At 40.8% G+C, this 13,331-nt stretch overlaps 1 protein-coding gene across 1 annotated transcript in view; it reads left to right on the top strand.

The window, feature by feature from the left end:
- The window catches only part of LOC147706972 (cysteine-rich venom protein-like), a 229,107-nt gene that overhangs the window by 50,130 nt on the left and 165,646 nt on the right, over window positions 1-13,331 (top strand). Inside the window, exon 2 of the mRNA XM_086925608.1 lies at window positions 335-399. Coding sequence (XP_086781734.1) covers window positions 335-399 — 65 coding nt within the window. The remainder of the gene's footprint in view (window positions 1-334; window positions 400-13,331) is intronic.

A 13,331-nucleotide genomic window follows, 5' to 3' on the forward strand; every position in this document is an offset into this window, starting at 1 on the left:
TCTCAGAATTTCCAGTAGGAATGAGAGGGTTGGACCAGACAGCTCTTTAGCAAGCTTGGATAAAGTAACCTGAAGGATCGTGGCTTTTGCTACAATTTCTTCGCGCTGTTTGGAGAAGTTACCCCTTGAATCAAAGTGGACCCCTAAGTATATATAAAGTTCACTGTTTTATATATAATAGGTTGTCAATTGCATATTTTCATTTGGCAAGTAAGCTGTTAAAAATGTGCTTTTATTGAATGCATTGTGTTTGTGTTGTGATAGCTATTGCATAACATTTTAAAACTCACCACCATGATCAGCAAACATCTGACAGTTGACTTTTTCTTTTCAGGAATGGCATTGCTGGCAGTGGAGTCTGTCATTTTAGCTTTTATAATGCAACAATGTGCTGGGCAGGTATGGAATTAAACTTTTAAAATGAAAACAAAATAAAAATGGACACTTGCAAAAAAACTTTCAGAACAAAATATAAAGAACAAGAAAGTATCATGTGTGTCATGACAACAAAATAGCATTTTAGGAGAATGTACCTTAATGTAAAAGCATACTGAATGGCACATAAAGTTTGTGCATAATTGTCGTGTGGTATTCTGTTGTGGAGGTGAGGTATTATTTTTTTAATTTATTTACGCTGCAGTATTTCTGTGCTATGTTATTACAATGTGATCTGCCTTGCAACTGGGAAACTAGGTTCAAACCTCGGCTTTAGCTGAATATCCTATGCTAAAGGGAAAATCATCTAATCTCCCCATGCCCAAAAAAAGGTGCAATGCAACTTGGTTAATTTGTAAAGTGCTCTAATCCTCTTGGGCCAAGTGCTTACTGTATAAACACAAATACATATATTGAAAAAATATGAGGTGTAGCATTTTTGCATAATAAAAAAGGATTTAACCATACACTGTGGAAGATAGATCTGCCAAAGGAACAATATTCATGTTTGAGGTTGAAAAATGATTCTTAAACCAGGAAAAGTGGGCAAAGTGATTGCTCAATTTAAAAAGGATGTTCGTCGTTACAACGCATGCTTTTACAACGCATGCCTTTATGATGCAACTTTTACAACGCAAGTCGTTACAACGACGTGCGTTGGGGGGCGGTGGATAGTGAATAGTTTAATTTACTATTCCAACTCCAGTCCCCGTGAATAGTAGGGAAGGTGTTGGATAGTAAATTAAAACTATTCTCTATCCTAGAGCGCCCCCCAGCGCAAGTCATTGTATTGACTTGTGTTGTAATGGTTGCATCGTAAAGGTACTTCATTGTAAAAGTTGCGTTGTAAACACTGTTCCCCACATAGGTTCTATGTATGTGTCTCTAAGATGTTTTATTTGCTAATAATCCTGAGTGCATTACACTCATATTTCTGTCACACTTGAGAGCTAGACTTTATTAAGTTCATGCTCCACACATGTCTGTGTTCCTTTCTGGTACCAGCATTCTCGGTTTATTTTCCTCTTCCTGGAATTGATGTCTTTGGATTACATATTGTAAGATTTTGAGCCCTTGGGATATTACGGCAATATTACAATAACCCCTCAAACTTCTTATTTGAAAATCATAAACAGCCGCTTATGTTGTATGTGTTTAAATCTCCTTGATCAGCTGCAAAGGTCTTTTGGATGCTCACATTGACCATCAGTGAGAATGTGTCACATCCTTTCCATAGGCTTGATATGACACAGTGTCATCGCTTGAAGTAGGAGTACTGATTGTTTCAATGATGTGATTACTGGTGAAGTGATGATCATTTTAAACTGTGATACCTTGCAGGCTACTTATCTGTCCTACGCATGTGAAGTCATCAATGATTCCTTCTAGATAATTACTTATATTGAAGTGGTGGCATATCTGGAGTCCATCTGTCTCATCAGCACTGTTTTAACCAGCCCCCAATCACCTTCCTTTAAATCTCAGTGACAAGTTGTCTTTGTAGATCGGTATAATAGTATCATTGTGCAAACTTTGTGACCAAGCATAAAGTTGGCAGGACACAAGTGGTGACTTGCAGTGTGTTTCCATGCAGGTGCAGTACTCAAAGCCACATGGACTTGTTCCCACTCCAGTCATGTAGGGTGCATTGAAATTCAAGATGGACGTTTTGAATCTTTTAAACATGCCATTTGTCTGGGACCACAATGCGTGAAGTATGTGTGTTGCAAAGTCGCAAATGCAGGCACATCATAGCTGTTGAATGGAGGGCATTTGTCTTTCATCCCTTCACGAACTTCAAATATTTTATCTAGATCTTGAATTACCACCAAGGTACTGATGTTTTTTTCCTTTGGAAATCTAGAGTATTTATCCAAGGTGATTAGCATATATTTTTGTGAAAGCAGAGGTCAAAAGAAATTGGCAGTATTGTTGCACCAGACTCCTTTCAGCAGAGGCAACATTTGCAGTGATTGAGATTTGTATCCTAAACAGACATCTGACATTGTAGTATCCTCATAGTGTGATTTCCATCGTTTGGACACTGGGACTCTCACTTGGTCACTTAGCACTATGTTGGTCACTTCTATCCTTTAATGTCCCTTGGGACCCAGGTCAACCACTTCTCAAAAGAGTTGAGGAAATTATTTTTTTATCCCAAAAACAATGCCACAGATTGACACTTACAAATTCCCCCTGCAAGTGTCAAAAAGCAATAATTTTTTGGTTGTCTACTCTATCTACAATTTTCTCCTTTTTGGTGTTCTGCTCTGAGGGTCAACATAACCTACTCTGGCAGCACTGCTGACTTTCGTTTTGATTTCATAAAATTCTTCCTCATATTCCTAAGTGAATTCACAAACTCATTGTTGCTCTCTCCGATCTCTGAGATGACTAAATTGCAGATGGTGATTGTAAGAAATTGGGTTACTGGTTGACTGGGGTGTGAGCCCTGCTCAAGCAGTGACCACAATTCTTGTGAGGGTCAAATGTGTTCAGACAGCCTTGTTATTCCACCTAGATGTAGGATATTTTGGTGAGAAGGAAGGAACAATCCTTCACATTTATATATCCTTTCATATAGGTGGGCATTTTAGGAAATGTGCATAATTCATTTAAAGAAATTGAAATTTCACTAAGTTTTGCAATTTTCTTTTAAATTCTGAAAGCAAAGCGACTACAAATGTAGAAGTGAATGAGAAGGTATAGGCTTAGTAGACTTCATCTGAGCATCTTTAGCAGCATAAATCCAGCTATTCACAGAAAGAGAAGAGAATACATTATCTGAGATAGCACTTGAGGGTTTACTTGCTGTCATAGCTTGGTTTTATTTGATTTCTTAAATTTTCCATACACGGCATATCAAAAGCCTGTACTCTTACTATTTATTTATTTTATTTATTTAAAAGGTTTTATATAGCGCTGGCTAGACCCGGAGGTATCAGAGCGCTTTACATGGGTATCAGACAATAAAATGCAGGTTACAGCTTTACAAAGGTTACACAGTTATTAGAGCATGGCAATTTTACTTACAAGTAAGGTTGAGACAAACAAAAAGGAACATATAGGTAGGGGAAAAAGCTGGCAAGGGGAGATATTCCAGGGAGTGGGGGGTAAGAGCAGGTGAACTAGATAGATAGTGGAGGAGGGAAAGAGGAGGGGAGGGTTAGAGACACGGCATGGCAAGAGGAGGGGGGAGGGTGACAGGGACACAAACCGGTAGGCGAGTCAAAGCTGCGCCCAAAGTCCAGAAGCTGTGATCCCAGGCGGAGTGGCATCATTTCCCCATCTCTGTTGCAAGAGGCTCCCTAAGCACAGTGGACTCTCTCAGAGGGGTCTCTGAGACTCCAAGGCCTATTTACTGGATCCTTCCCCAAAAAGGGGAGAGGGAGTGCTTTGGCAAGGGGTGTCATACCATACCTCAATTTTGAGTGGCTCCATTGGTGCTGTGGACTCTCTCAGCAGGTATTCTGAGACTCCAGCGTATATAACTGGATCTTTCCCAAAAAAGGGGAGAAGGAGTGCTTAGTCAAAGGGCACAAAAGGGCAAGGGGCTAAGCGGTGAAGCAGGTAAGGGGAAAAATTCAGGTCAGAGGGATAGAAGCAAGGAAGTAGATAAAGAATGAAAGAATGCTGAATAGGAACAGATAGATAGGAGACAAGGAAAAAGCAGAGTCACAGAAATACGACGGGGTGTAGGCAAGACAGGGAGATGGGGAGTATCATTCTCTAAATTGTACTTCAAAACTCACCATCTGTACAACACCTTTCCTCTGAAGATTGTTGAGAGAAAGTTACATATATGACTGAGGCGGCACACACCACTGATGATCACAAGTTTAGGCCAGGTCTCCTGTAGTAAGTTGCTCTTGTGGATAACACTAAGTCATTGGGTTGACTTTTCTATAGCAAACTCAACCTCCAATTTCTAAGTCATGCCATGCCTAAGAACAACCAATACTATTTTATTTTTTCATGAGGTATTATCTGGTTTATTCCTGAACAAAACCTTACAACATTGGTACACGATCTCTCTAGCCTAGCCTATCGTAACTCACTCTGAAAATACCTACCAAAATAACATCTCATAGTCCATAGGGCTCACTTTATATCTGGATGCAAGCATTATTTGACCAAGTTACCTCTGTACTCATTCTTCTACAATGGCTCTCCAACAAAGAGTTTAAGGTGACTTGTTTGATCCACAAAGTAATGCACAGGTCTACACCTTTTTATATGGCTAAGCAATGAAAAATTCTAACTGCCAATTGTGCTTGCACTATTCATGCTCTCTTTTCCTTGTGCCTCCAACCATCAATCAATCATAGCATTAGAAGTTAGTCATTTTCTGGAAAAGCGAGGACAAGCTTGAATTATTTTCCAGCAATTCTAAGCACTACTCCCTATTTTGTAACATTCAAGAAGAAGCAAAAAGTTGTACTTTTCCAAAGGTATTCTACTGCGCTCTACAATAATTACCAGTTTTTAAACACCTGCAGCTTAATTCTTTCATGCAGAGAATTCTTTGAAGTTGTCACCTTCATTGCTTCAACATTTATCATCGCTCCTGCTCATTGATGTATAAGTTACCCTTGCTTTCATCCTACCACTTTTTACTGGTTCCTATTTTTTCCACTTTTTGATTATGTTTATGATGGGCTTTGAATGAGAGCTCAGACACCAAGGCTGAAGCTAAACAAAGTGCCTGTCAGTGGCCTCTCTGTAGAGCACACAGACAAATGTTTGTGTATTCCATTTGCAACTGAAATTCTGTGGACGTGTGTGTGAACAGGGTACACAAAAGTCAACATATTTGCAAGGCAAAAGTAAAAGAAAGTAAAGCGCTTAAATTTGAGGGAGTGCCATGCACATTGGGGGCAGTGAAGTTACAGAGATGCAAGGCAGTGCATTCGGGTAAGATTGAAGAGAGGATGTTGAAGTGGAAAGAGAGGGGTTTGAAGATGTGCAGATGGACGAGATATGCAGAGAAAAAGGGGATACATATTAAACATTAAACACACATAATTGAAGGTCAAAATTCCTTCCACAGGTCTCAAGGCTATTTAATTCACAGACCCACTTTTTCAGAAATGTAAACATTTCCAATGTTAATTTTGTATAAAAAAATCATTGGTGTTACTCTTTTATCTTAAACACCTAACACAAGGCCAATCTTACTGACAGGGTTTAAGTGTATGTCAACTGTGCCAGTTATCTGTATAAAATGACATCTCTGAGAGAAACCAAAATACCAGTCACGTGGCACACTATGGGAATCATAGACATGTATTTGACATGTTCCTTTACAGAGAACACACACTTTTGTCATCTTGCTTAAAGACCTGTCTGCACATATTTTTATATGACTGGTTACAGCCAGTATCTGTGGGTGCTTCTTGAAGTCTGGTTAGAGCATATTTATCCAAGGTTAATGCTGCATGCAGTGCAAAACTCTGGGCAAGCATCCATTTTTGAGGGCCAAAGTTGTCATGCTGAACAATTTACACATGACAGTTACTGTTGAGCAAATTAATGCAGGAAGATATGGGGACATTTTTTAATGTGTTCAATATTTCAAGGCTATGTGTTCCCACTTTGCTTTATCACTACATTAACCTGCTTTAAAATGCACCATTTGCCAATCTGTTTTTCATTTCTTTTTCGAGAGAGGCACTCACCCTGGACCCCAGGTTTGTCCATTAAACTTGTTCACATTGCTCGCTTATTTAAAAGTCATGCCCAACGTTTACACCTTACCACTTTCAAAAGTCACAGCTGCCACTGGCTCAAACCTCAAAGTATGTACAGAAAAAAAATACAGATGAACAACAACAATATAAAATACCTAACTCTTGGGGAATTCAAGACTAAGTAGAGCATGTGAAATTAGAGAGGAACGAAATCCCTAAAAGCATTTCCTTGACATTTTTAGCATTCATTGTTTGCAAGTCAATCCATGCTTTTGGCATCAGGGTTAACTTAGGGATGTGAAGACAGGGCCAGTTTTAATGTCCACTGTAAATACATGTTCCACAGTAATCACATATCTCTCACTTTTGTCTTGCATCAGATATTTGAATCAACTTTGCAAGGGAACAATAGCGAACCCTGCTCCTTATTTGGAACCATTCCACAAGGGAGCAATGTGTAGCAGGGGCATGGGATGTCACAGTGGGAAGGTTAGCATGATGAGGGATCTTATTACTATTTACATTACACAGCATTAGCTGGCAAATGTTTACCAGTACAGAGAAAAAGGCAACAGGTCAGACGTGCGTGCATCCACTCTCAGCTGTGACAAAAGTGTGGGATATACGCCTTTGCGTGACAGACATCTGAAACCATGCGTCACTGGCCTGCAGCATGCATAAAACCCTAGACCACAATGGCAATGTAGGGCATTTGAAAACAAAGCCCTGCATCATCCATACCGTTAAGAAATTTGATTTACTGCCTGGTGTCCGTCTCCTGCTTCAGAGCGAGGCAGGGCAGGCAGCCTGAAACAGACAGCCCAAACTTAAATACATCAATTTATTTAGAGATATGATTGTATCTCTAAATAAACCGATAAATGTAATATAGATATATTTTTTTTACTTTTTTTATTTATCGCAAGGAGTAAACATCAAAACTAAAACAGAGCTTCAGAGAGAGCTGTAATACATTAGATAAATAAACATATAAGAAATACACACAAGAAGTACAATATTTTGCTAATATTCAAAACCATTACAGTCCTGCTTTAGTCTAATTTAGCATAGGCCCCCAGGTTTGATAAAGCAGACACCTCTGCTCTTGGCTATAGACATCTCCCTTCAAAAAATCTCCCTTAGCATTGCCCACCAATCATACGCTCTAGGTGGAAGTTTGGATATCCATGCGCTGGCAATGTAGAGTCTTGCTTTTGCTATGATGACCGATATAAAAGATCTCAATCCCAGAGCTAAATGTGGCTTATAGTCATGTATCAGTTCTTTATCCTTTAAGTGTATATTAATTTTTAAACAATAGGTTATTATGCAAAATACATTCCTCCAGAAAACAGTCAAACCTGTACAAGTAGTAAACATGTGCAGGATGTAAGCCGGAACCAATCAGCACTTTACACATTTACATTTATCATTTGTATTAATACCATTGGGATCTATCCAATTAGCTATTCGTTCTGGGGTATAGTAGAGCATATAGACAGTTTTGAACTGTTGCAGCTTTAAATTATGAGAATGTGCAGCGGTATCTAAGCTCTCTAGTGATTATTCTATGTCCCCAGGACCTACATCCTGTCTCAGTACCTCGCTCAATTTAGATGCTATTTTAAGACTATCATTCTCCTATATCTGATGAAATAGTTGGTAAGCCTTACTAATAGTCAATTTTCCCCATAGGTGTAGGTAAATCAGTATATCTGATCCCGTAGGATGTCTTATTTCTCTATGCCCCCATAAGCAGTCTCTAATCGGTAAGTGTTTATAGAGCATATTCCTAGGGATACCAAATGTCTTCTGAAAATCTAAAAATGTACGACACCAAGTGGCAGTATATAAGTGACTGAGTTGGCTGATGCCATATGTATTCCAGGATTTGGCTTGCGTATAATGGAAAATTTCCAGGAGCACGGATTTCCCCATAATGGCTTACTGAGGTACATCAAAAGCAAGGTACACTTAGCTGTGACATCCCGCCATATGTACACTATATCCCTCAGGATGTTGAACCGTACCCTTTTGAAATAGTTTGGGTCATTAATCCTGTACAAAAACATAGTACTATCCTTACCAACAGCAAGGTTTTAGCAGCAGTGTTGCCTATTAGAAACAACCAGGCTATGGAGACCCCCTACAAAAGAGGCCCAAAAGTATAATTTAAAATTGGGTAATTGAAATCCTCCATGTCTGTAGGATGGTTTTAGAAATTTTATAGCACATCTTGGTTGTTTATAACTCCATATAAAACTGATAATAGCTCCCTCAAGTTTTATATGGAAAAATAATTTGGGACATGTAGCGTTGTTGCACTAGGTAAATGAAGGAATTTGGGCAAAACAATCATTTTGATAATATTACAACGCCCTATAATATCTAAATTGAGAAAGGATCTCGCACAGCAAAAAGTGATCCAAGCTGGAGGATTATGAAGAATTGTCGTGTGCTGCTAGGGGAACCACTGTCTGGCCAGGCAGTGTAAAGGGAATAGCTGAGAGAAGGCTCCCCCGCCTAGGGAGAGAACACCCATGAGCACAACGTTGTAAGGACCAAAAGGTCTGATTCAATAAACATAAAGTAATCAATAGTTCATGTTGAGGATAAAGCTCCAGTTATCCATATTTATTTGTACATGTAGATGAGAAGAACTCTTTTTGAAGCAAGTATCAACGAATGTAATCCACATGAATGAATTAAGGTATGTTCAATTTCACACATCCCAATGCATTTCGGGCGGAGCCCATCGTCAGGGGATTACTCTGCTCTGTTCATCATTAAAAACCCAGGTGTCATGCCATCCTCCTGAACATCGAGTTCAGACCTTTTGGTCCTTACAACGTTGTGCTCAGGGGTGTTCTCTCCCTAGGCGGGGGAGCCTTCTCTCAGCAACGCCCTATAATACTCATGGGCAGTTTATGCCATTCCTTCATATTAGAAATCATAGATTTAAATAAAGAATCATAATTCTGTCTTATGACCTGTCCCAACTCTGTGGTAATCTGCGCTCCCAGATAAGTTGCTGATGTGACGATCTCAGTTATCGTCATAATCTGGTCTTGTTGCCATTTAGTTTATATCCAGAAAAGTCCCCAAATGTACTATCCTCAACTTGAATAGCATCTAGCTGGATCCACAGAAAACAGCTTAAGCTGTCACTCTCAGTTCTTCAGAGCCTAATTTAACCTTTTTATGTACCTATGTAGGAATCTCAGAGGGGCTCAGCCACTGAGTCCTATTACAGAAACCACCCCTGGAATTGTAGGAAATTAATTATTGCTGGATAATAAGCATATTTGGGTCCTGTTGAACAGTGTTGTATTTTTCATCCTTGCATGTCACTGGGTGTGCTTTGTCGGTCAGGTGTACCCAGTCACGGTGTTTCCAGTGCTTGCCACCAGCACCTATTTGTAAACAGCATTGTGCATTATTGAGGGTCCACCATATGGTGGTTCTGTGTGTCTATTTTTTTTATTAGAGTTAATTAGTCGCTCTTATAACAATTTAAAATACCTTGAATAACAATAAATTAGGATTTTCAGGCCATCGCTATAGTTTAAAGTTGGGTTTTCCAAAGTCGGTCCTGGAGGGCCGGATTCATGCTAGATTTGTAGATAGATATATATTTTCTTAATCTGGCTTGGATCCGGCCCTCCAGGACCAACTTTGGAGAACCCTGGTTTAGAGCGACATTTAGGGTACTATCTGCAGGGGACTTATCTGAAATTCCTTGAGCCATGCACATTCATGTTTTTTAAATTAAGCACTGGGTGCACCTTGAGTTTCCAATTCTATGGCTGATTTTGATCTTTTTAACCTGGACACAATCCACTTCTGTGAAAAAGACAGCTCCCTTGAGTGGCTGTTCCTATCTCATAAGGTTACAGCAAAGTGGGAACAAGTGAAGGAATACAGCTCAAAGTGTTAGTACTCAAACACTAATGTACAACTGCAAGAACTCCAGTCATAACTATTGTGCTTTGTAATTCTGAAAGAGCTGGAGTATCCAGACGTGGGCCACCATGCTCTTTCTTACGAGGAACCAAAGCTGCACATCATCGATAAAGCCTAAATTGAATGATAAATCCCTGGTCAGTTTTGTTCCATCTAGCAGGGAAGTGTGCTGCAGCTTCAATGATTTGCCTAAGGTTGAAGAGCACTCATGGTGGTGTAATGCAGCCAAGAGTGCATATTCCAATACTTGGCACTAGAGTGCAAACACTCTCATCAAAGCTGATGCCTTTCATTAGATCTATGTTCAGCCAGGGAAAAGTCAGATGAATAACCTGGATGGCACATAGAACTGAAAACACTGGCTAATCAAAGTTTTAAAATTTGAAAAGACTTGTTGACAAATACAACAATTTATTCTAAATAATCTTCTAGAAAACCCACATTTAGCCCTACAAACTGCAAAATGTACATTTATGTTGGATGCATTGAAAATATATCACACAATGACATAACCATGGCACAAGTCTGGAACAAGTCTGGCAAATAACAAAGTAGAAAATCCACAAAAGGACTAGAGCTTCTTTTCTCATGGGATGCCATGCTGAGCAGAATGTGTAGCTCTTTTATCTGTCAATATAGAAATCAAGATAAACATAAATCCTTATCCAGTGCCTCTTCTTTTCTTGAACATTGTCTTTGACTTTTCTTAATAGCACCAAAGGCACACACTTTTCTGAATAAGGGACATAATTACGGAAAACATGAACAATGCCATTACCATGATTTGAGACTTTTTTTCACTCCACTTATTTCACCATATTTTTTTGGGGTAGATGTGGATGGGTGAAAAAGGGGAAATGCCTGATGATCTGCTGAAATGGGTCCTGCGGTGGAGGGCCGAGGGGCTAAACCTTCAAAGGGCTTCCTACTGAGAAGGGGGTCCCATTCAGCCCACATCTAATGAATATCTGTGAGATATGGGAGATTCAGGGGCTCATCATCACATTTTGCAGGAGGGCTTCATCATTTTGTGTTGCATCACTGGGGTTTAAATGTAGATTTTCAAAGAGAGCATTAGTGATGTCAGTGATTTACAATATAATCACAAAAGACAATGGGGCATATGTACAACGAGATAACACCACTTTAGCAGCACTTTTCCGACAGCTTTGGGGCGATATTTTTATCACCGTATTTACAAGCTGTCGCTAACCTCTGTTAGTGGTAGTTTTCCTGTGAAAACGTCCATTATAAAGATTGCAACTTCTGTTAGCGATAGTGACTCGCAAGGGAAACATTCCCATGCAAAAAACGGCCTCCAAATCCACTTAGTGATATTTACAAGGAGATATCTTAAGTCTGGAGGACCAAAATAACTGCCTCTAACTGCAGATAGAGGCAGTTGTTTGAGACAAGAAAATAGCTGGTCTTAAATATAGAGATAACCTTAGGGGCCTCATTTCAGCAAGTTTTGTTGCTGGACCGCGCTGCAAGTAATGTTGCAGTGCTGCCCTGCGAAAAAACTATAGGGTAGGATTGCGCACCATTCCTAGGCTTCACTCATGAAAAGTTTTGCAGCGCTGCGACAAGACAATGTTGCAACACTTCACTTCCCCCTTCTTGGGACACCACAGATATGCTGTATTTACTGGGCAGCGATCCATGATGCAAGTAATGACAGATACATCTGAAATCCTGATGTATCTGCGCTAAAGTCGCCCATTGCTGCAGTTGCGTCAACACCATGACACAACTTCAGCAATGCATGGAGCCAGCCTATCCCTGTGGCACTGTGTCACCCTTAGGTAAGGTACTTACATAGTGCTGTTCTTGCTGGGTGCCTGGGTGTTGGCGCGTTTGGAGATGCATTGTTGGCGGTGCGTGCTGCGGTGTAATCGTCTGTAAGCATTTGCAGAGTGGTGGTGGTGAGGGAGTTGACAAGATGTACTTTGGTGGCCTTGATCCAGCTGCGAGGGGGGCGATGATGGCAGTTGTATACAGTGAGATGGTGAAGCCATGATGTATACAATGTTGGTCCGTCCAGCAGGGCCCGCTGCTGTGGCTGTAGTTGAAGGTCCCGATGGCAGAGGAGATGTGCTTGACCATGGGTTCTGCTATGTGGCTTGCTGTGGTGACTCGCTGCTTGAGTCTGATGTTGGAGAGCTACCCTAGGAGGGGGAAGTGTTCTGGTCACTGGGGTTGTCCAGGTGGAACTTGAGTTCGCCGAGTAGGATATAGGCGGTGGATGGGAGAGCCTGGTGTGCAATGAGGTCTACAATGGTGTCATAGAATCGGTGTCCCTGGCCTGGGGGGCCTGCAGATGATAGTGCCACAGAGGATGGGGTTGGGGTTGTTCTGGATCTGGAAGTTTAGCTGTTCCTTGGTCACCATTGGGACATTAGAGTGTGTGGTCAGTCAGAGTGTGCTTCTGTAGGTGATGGCAATGCCTCCTCCTGGACGGTCAGGGTGATCCTTGCGGGTGAATTATTAGCCGTCAGTGATGGTGATGTCGATGTCCGGTCCTTGCAGGTGATGTGGCATACAGGGTTGATGATGAGGCGGTTGCTGGCGCCGAAGGGGTGGAGTGTCCGAGAGGAAGGGTCATTGGTGCTGAGCATGGCCCAGGGGCAGAGGGGCGCAGACGGGCTTGCCTATGGCTTGCCTTTGGCACAGGAGACGTCCATTACAACACAGGCATTACATCATAATGCCTTTAGAATGCAAATCCAACAATGCCGGTGCCGTTACTTAGCATTCCATTATAAAGCATTTTGAGATCAGTAATGGGGTATTTTTTAATTTTTAGGGTGGGTATGCATTTCGGGTGTTGGAGATTAAATGTGGGGTGTGTTATGGGGACAAATTAGCAATTTGCTGTGTGCTTTGGGTTGGGTTGTGTTTTCGGCTCAAATATGAAAATTGAGGTGTGCATTTGGGTCAAATATGAAAATTGGGGTGTACATTTGGGTCAAATATGATTTTTAGGGTGTGTTCTGGGGGCTCAAAGATGAAGTTTAGGGTTCAGGTTTTGCTTTGGGGTGCAAGGGTCAGATTAAGGGTTGCACTCACTGAAATAGGAATAGTAATGCTTACATCTCTGCAATCCAACACCCTACTGTTGCAATATGCCTAGTATAAGTATGCATTGTAATGTAAAGCGATATAATGGTATGTGTCGTAACCCCATATATACCTTTAGCACACCAGTGGTAAGCCCGTTGCGCATGGCCACACAACGTCTGC

The sequence above is a fragment of the Lissotriton vulgaris genome, chromosome 6 (assembly GCF_964263255.1).
Source record: "Lissotriton vulgaris chromosome 6, aLisVul1.2, whole genome shotgun sequence".
In the NCBI taxonomy this organism is placed as follows: domain Eukaryota; kingdom Metazoa; phylum Chordata; class Amphibia; order Caudata; family Salamandridae; genus Lissotriton; species Lissotriton vulgaris.